Source organism: Lissotriton vulgaris, chromosome 3_1 (genome assembly GCF_964263255.1).
Source record: "Lissotriton vulgaris chromosome 3_1, aLisVul1.2, whole genome shotgun sequence".
In the NCBI taxonomy this organism is placed as follows: Eukaryota; Metazoa; Chordata; class Amphibia; order Caudata; family Salamandridae; genus Lissotriton; species Lissotriton vulgaris.
In genome coordinates, this window is record NC_141689.1 from 926,560,256 (window position 1) to 926,567,106 (window position 6,851).

A 6,851-nucleotide genomic window follows, 5' to 3' on the forward strand; every position below is an offset into this window, starting at 1 on the left:
TTCTGCAGCTCTGGCTGTCAGTAGAATGTTCCATGAGGGAAAGTGGTAACAACATTCACACAGAAAGGCCTCAGTCAAATGTTAACACCATAGCTTTACAATTAGAGCTGTGATTCTAAATATACTGAGTCTAACATAAAACTAAAACACAGACATTCTACAACCTAAGTACACTTCTGCTAATCACTTCTCAATACAAAAGAGTGACTGCACACCATACTGGAACTAGACCTGCATTAGCGCCCATGGCAAGTTGCTACACCAGTGCACCAAGTGACTCTGCAAGTTATCAAGTTGGTAAATTTAGAGTGTAGTGTCTTGTGTTGGTCTTAAAATTTGTCCTTACCAACAATGCACTTTGAACAGCAAAGGTTGAGGTGGAGAAAGCAATAGAAAAAATACATCTTCTATAGATGGTATTGTGGAGATTGTGTACCCTGTGGCCTACTTATGGGCAGAAGGATATCACAGCTTGATTACCCATGGAAATCTACATTTTGCAAACATTACAGTGAATATTCCCAGAGTAGTTTGTAGCCAAAACTATTGAATAATTCCTTTAAAACACTCGGTGTGTCTCTAATACACAGATTTGCACATATATTTGTAAATTCAGGACTGTGTACTTTTCCATCAGTCTCCTTTCCTGATAAAAGAAAGCATAGATCACTTAGGCTGGATGCAATCAACTGGCTTTGGAGGAAACAACAAACAACAGAATAAAAAAATATACACAACAGATACTTGGAGAGGATGAAAGACATCCTGTCATCCTCAATGGTATTATTAAAGTTTCAACAAAACATTTTTAGCTAAACAATAAGGGCCACATGTACGACAGGTTTTAGCAGTCGCAAACGGAGAATCAGGCCGTTTGCAACCGTTAAAAGAGTCATTTCACATGTACTAACCCTATTTTGTCAGTCAGCAAGCTATTAACGACTCACAAAATAGGGTTTGCATATCGGTATTAGAAAGGGGCATGTTGAGGGTGTCCCTTCCTAATAGCGAGTTGCAGGGGGATGTATTAATATTTTGTGACTGGAATGCGGTCTCAAAACATGCATATTTTACTGTCTCTGTGAAGTGGTAACCCATTAACAACGGGAAGGTATCCCAAGGAACGCCTCTCCCTTTGAAAATGTGGGCACCAATATTTTTGAAGAGTAGGCAGTGATTAAGGATAATGGGTGGTTTAAACAAAATAAATTGCTTTATTTAAAAAGCAATCACAGACATGGTAGTCTGCTGACCCCAGCAGACCACCAACCCTGTGATTATAAACCATTACCAATGGGTCGCAAATAGCAACATGCCTCATAAATATGGATGAGGCAGGTCAATTGCGACCCCATTGGTATTTGCTCAATGTGTCTGAGACTCATTGGTACATCGCATTTTGCAACTTCCTTATTGCGAGACATAAAAAGCCCCAATTAGGAACAAGCAAAATGTTTCCGTCATACATGTGGCCCAGAGTCCCTTAAAATGGGACAAGAGGGATAGAATTTGGCCCTAAACAAGGTTATATATTTTCACTACATTAGTGGCAAATTCATGGATTTGAAATAGCGTTGGAAAAATATGACATTTTTTAAAATATAGTAAATTATGCAGTATTACTATTAATATGTATATTAGAATGTAGTGCAAAACAATATGAAAAAATGATGAGGCAATGTAGTCATTTTTTTATCTTATTGTTTTTTGAACACCTGATAGTCGGTTCGTATCTTGTAAACCCATTAGATTTGTATATGTTTTCAGTATCTATAATAAATTTCGGTTCCATATTTCGATTCACAGGATGAAACGAAAGGCGATTATGAAACTATTCTCGTGGCTTTGTGTGGACGCGACTCCTGAATCAAAGTTCGACCAAAGAAGAAATTGTAAAAGTGTATTTGTCTCAGTCATGCACACCTAGTAATGCAGAATGGATAATGCTGAACAGAAACTATCTGGTTAAAAAGCTGCAGCTTGCTTTCTGAAGGCAAAATCTCATAAATTCCTAACATTTACACATTGTTAGTTTCTTGGAAGTTCTAACTTCTGAATTGCAGTGAAAAAGATGAATTCACTTATAGTATCACATGCTTGAATAGAATTTACTCTATCTCTGAATTGCATCTTATAAAGCAATTGTTAAAATTATGACAATACTCTCTTGTTGACAGAAAGGTACATTTCATATTTTTATCTATCAATAAAGAATAAAAGTCTGCTAAAATTGGTTTCAAATATAAAAAGTTTTGTACATATGAAATTCACTTTTTTGGGGGTAATTTCCATTTTTGTAACTGTACCAGTAAGCTATTGCCCACCTATGATATGCAGTAAATATTTAATGTGAACATGAACCAGTGAGGGTATGTAAAGTTTATAATGTGGCCTTTACTGTGCATGATGTGAACACGTGCATCTTTACCACACAGATAAGTACAACAAAGGCCTTTTTCTGCCGTTTTGCAATCCAGAACTATTACAATTCAGTGTATTTTCTCAAATACCATCATTTTTTTATCACTTGAAAAATGGAGGGTGAAGGGAAGTGGTATTTAGGGATTCGGAGGTGACTAATGGTGAAGGATATTAAAAGGTTTTTAGGATTCAGATTTGGGCAGCTGTAAAGTGAGGTATGGGTTTTGAGGGTTCAGGGACAGGTAGTGATGAATGGAGGGATGGGGTTTTTAGAATTAAGCGGTGGGTAGTGGTAAAGGGAGATTAGCGGTTCATTGGTTCAGTGGCAGGCAGTGGTAAAGGAAGGCAAGGATTTTAGAGCTCAGGGGCAGGTAGAGGTAAATGAAGAAAAAGGCATTTCTAGGAATGAGGTATGGGTGGAGATAAAGGGTGATAAGAGGTATTTAGGGTTCAGGGGTAGGTAGCAGTAAAGGGGGTAAGGGGTTTTCAGTTTTCAGGAATGGGTAGTAGTGAAGGAAGCTTTTAGGGCTGGTTAAGCAATGGGTATTTGTGAAGGGAAGTAAGGGCTAGGGATGGGCATGAAGGGATTAGAAAATTAGGTGTATATGGATTGTTTGTGTCAGATATGCTCTGATTAGCCAATTTAAAGAGGGCTTGTCAATCCTGATTGGCTGGCTATAACATGAACAATATATTGTGTCAGCCATAACAGGAAAAAGACTTTGCCCCTGCAGCCTGAAAATGAAATAGAAAATAAAAGAGAGCAAGGTGAGAGCCCAGGGGTGTGTGAGAGGTTTCCAAGGAGCACTCCCAGCCCCCCCTTGATTAGCTGGCCCCAACATATTGTGGCCGCCGTTAAAAGTCTAGTGGACAAGTTCCCCACTGAAATTCATTTTAGTGAATGCCGGGTTTAGAGGGTCACAAAGAAGAACACATACAGAGGGAGATAACAGATTTTACTCACAATATAAATCAATTGGTTGTGGTATTATACTCATGTTAGGAATTCGAGGGCCCTATTATGTAAAGGGCGCACTTTGTCTGTTTGCACCTGGTGCACCTTAGAACAGGTGCGCCCGGCGCAAACAGGGACAGAGTGTCCTATTACATGCAATGCGCTGCCTCCAGGGCAGCCGTGAATTCGCTGTGCCCTTGGGGCAGCGCATTCATGTGAAAAACAGGGCGTCTGGTTTAAAGTCGCTTCATCTTTTCATAGGGCAGTACTTTATAGATTAGAGATCCCCTTGCAAGCAGGTGCTGTCAGTGACTGCACCTGCTTGCAAGGGGATTTCTGGGGGGTCCATAGGACCCACTTTCTTTCGCTCCTCCGGGGGGCTTCTCTCAGGGGGCGCACTAGAGGTGGTGCACTGTCAGTTCACCTCCTGAGAGCTTCTTTGCCTATGTGCCCATGTCTGTAATATGACGCAGGCACAGAGGCAAAAGGATTCCCCATTTGCATGGGGAACGCCCCCAAGGAAATGAGGGAATGACCCCTGAAGATAGCGCTAGCACTTTATGTGCACCAGCGCTATCAGTATTACAGTAGCGTCTGCATCCCCTTCTGTAATACCAAAGTGCCCCAGGGGTGTGCCCCCAGAGCACCCTCTGCATTACAGCCCCAGATGAGTTCTCAGGCAGTTTTGCCCTGTAATAAATTCTGACTCTCAGCTGCGAATTTATGAACCAATGTTTGAGAGAAAACTGCACTCTGCCATTCATTTTTCATGGAAGGTGCTCCAGCAGCGAAAATGAGCACACATTTTCTATAGGTTCACATTATCTTCCTCAGTCATGTGAAAATAAAGTCTAATATTCTTAGTAAGTTTAAAGCATTTTCTTTAGAAAATAATGAAATGATGGGGTTCAGTTTGTCATTGAAATTATGTGTAGTGCTCTAGAAAGCTTAAATGAAGATACATGTTTATGAGGTCTTAAATATCTTTCTCATTCATGTCAGTATCACATTCTGACATGCAAACTGAAACATTTACCTTCAACGCCAACAGTAGTTTGGCTGTTAAATCTCTAGTGATCAGCTGTAGCCTCACCATAGAGGTCTAATGAGCAACTAGGATGCTACTCCACTCATTCAACATTCACTTTTGTTTTTATTCATTTTTGTATGGGGAGGTGGGCATGTGGTCCCTCTCCCTAGCCATCCCAGGGACCCCACCCCGTGCTGATTCCTTTTTTTTTAATGCAAAGGGGATGTGTGACCTCTCTCCCCTAACCATGAAAGGGAGGCAGGAACGCCATCCCCTAGGGCTGATTTTTCAATTTGGGGAGGTGTGAACGGCCCCCACTCCCAGAGTAATCCAGTGGCCTTAGGACCCCATCCCCTGGGCCGATGACAGCCCCCTCCCTGAGCCTTCTATAGGCTCTCGGGAACACCTCCCCCATGGCCTATTTATTTTTTCAAGGGAAGTGGGACATGGTGAATCCCTCCCCAAACCATTTAAGGACTCCTGGGACCCTATTCACCAGGGGCATTTTTTCTTTTTAGAGGAGCCAACCCTTTCCCCAAGCCTTCTGTAGGCCCCAGGGGCCCATCCCCAGGGCTGATTTTTATTTTTGAGGGGTATGGAACCCCCCCCCTGCACCATCCACTGTTCCCGACGACCCCATTCTCCCAGACCAATGGCAGCAATGTCGCTGGAATCCCAAACCCATAGCACTTCAGTTCTTTGCCTGTAAGAAAGTGGGCAGGAAGAACTTAAACTCATTGCTCGTGCTCGTGCTCTTGCAGGTTTGCTCCTACCCAGTGAGAGCAGGTTAAAGCTTCTTCCAATGGCTGGGAGCAAACAGATGAAGCCAGCTTCCGTTGCACTGCTAAGCATGTAGACTGCAGAGCTGGCAGGGGCCCAGATACTCCCCTTGTGGTCCCATGGCGAGCAATTGCTGTGGGTGTTCTGGGCGGGCACCGGAACACCCATGCAATTTTCAAATGTTTTGCAGTCCAGAAGGGTGGGATTCCTGGGGCCTTTAAAAGGCTTGTGAAGTGGGACAATGAGCGTATTCATCTAAAAATATAAAGCGCCACTGAAGAATGAAGTCCAAGGGGTCTATAAAAGGCTCAGGGAGAGGAGTCACGCACCCCCTGCCTTGAAAAGTAAGTTTTGCCCCAGGGGGCAGGGTTCCGTGGGTCTCCAAAAGGCTCATTTAGCTGGGTTGTATGTCCCCCTTGCCTAAAAATGTAATATGGCCCCAAGGGTTAAGATCCCAGTGGCCTCTAGAGACAGGCCACAAGCCCCCTCCCCTAAAGATTATGTTGCAATGTGCCCCTGGCCCTAGCCTACCCAGGATTTTTTTTTAAATCAGGTACATTAAATGAATTTGAATTACATTTTATAGCAGATCTGCAGATCTACCTCAATTTCGTGTTAATTTTTGTTTGAAAAAAATATGTTTTTGGCCCCAGGGGACTCTATATATATTCATGGAAAAAATAAGGCACTCTATGGCAAAGCCTCTGCTCTCAACCCTAAAACAAAGGTCTAGGTTAAGAAGTTGTATTATGTAGATCACCCTATCTCTTTCAAAACCTGATGCAGTGCTGAAGATCTATAGCTCACACGACCACAGAACGTGGATGTAAAAACACACACCAGCTCTTAAGAATACATTGATTACAGCAGGCCATGTGGTGACTGAAACACGAGCTGCATGATTTTTATGTCTGTGTTAGCGAAGACTTTAAGACTTTAAAAATTCGTAAAATTAGAATATACTTGCTTATAGGCCCTTTCAGATAGCCCTCTTAATTCATTAGTCTGTTGCTGTGAAATTCACATTTAGTTTCTGCACGCCACAGTACACAGAAAGAGGCGCAGACTAAGGGGCCGAATTACGATGCGGGACGGGAAAGCCTTCCGTCCTCCATGGCGGAATAAAATTACCTCCCATATGACCCACTGCATTTCCAACGGTCAAATCACGATGCAATGTAGGCAAAATCAGACCGCTGTGGCCAGATGACACAAAACACCATCCACCTTGGTCGGATAAGCTGCAAATCTGACCGCGGCGGACGGGGAAAGCTGTTCAATGGCCTGGGAAATGCGCTCGTGCTGTGGTGTGACCGCACGACTAATTACGATTAGAATGAGGAGCTGGCAGACGGAGCACTGTGTCCCACCTCCGCAAACACACATAGGCCAAATGATTGGCAGACCCAACCAACTTCACAAAATCGCCCGAGGTGTGCCTATAATCCCTGCTGCCCTCAATCAGAACACACATGCCACAATGACACACCTCAACATGCTCTTGGTAAGGGAAGCCATGCTGCGCATGGAAGAGACATCTGGAGGACACCAAACATGTGGACACACCCACATACCACAGTATAAAACCAACCCCTTCCGGGACCAACATCTTTGGCCCACCACAAGCCGAGACAGAGAGACAGGACACCATTGACTCACACTGCA

At 43.2% G+C, this 6,851-nt stretch overlaps 1 protein-coding gene across 1 annotated transcript in view; it reads left to right on the forward strand.

Annotated features, from left to right (window-relative positions):
* LOC147727226 (annexin A1-like) overlaps positions 1 to 2,230 on the forward strand; it is a 158,847-nt gene extending 156,617 nt beyond the window's left edge. The window contains exon 13 of the mRNA XM_086961275.1: positions 1,807 to 2,230. Coding sequence (XP_086817401.1) covers positions 1,807 to 1,866 — 60 coding nt within the window. The 3' untranslated portion in view covers positions 1,867 to 2,230. The remainder of the gene's footprint in view (positions 1 to 1,806) is intronic.
* Positions 2,231 to 6,851: the final 4,621 nt, after the last annotated feature.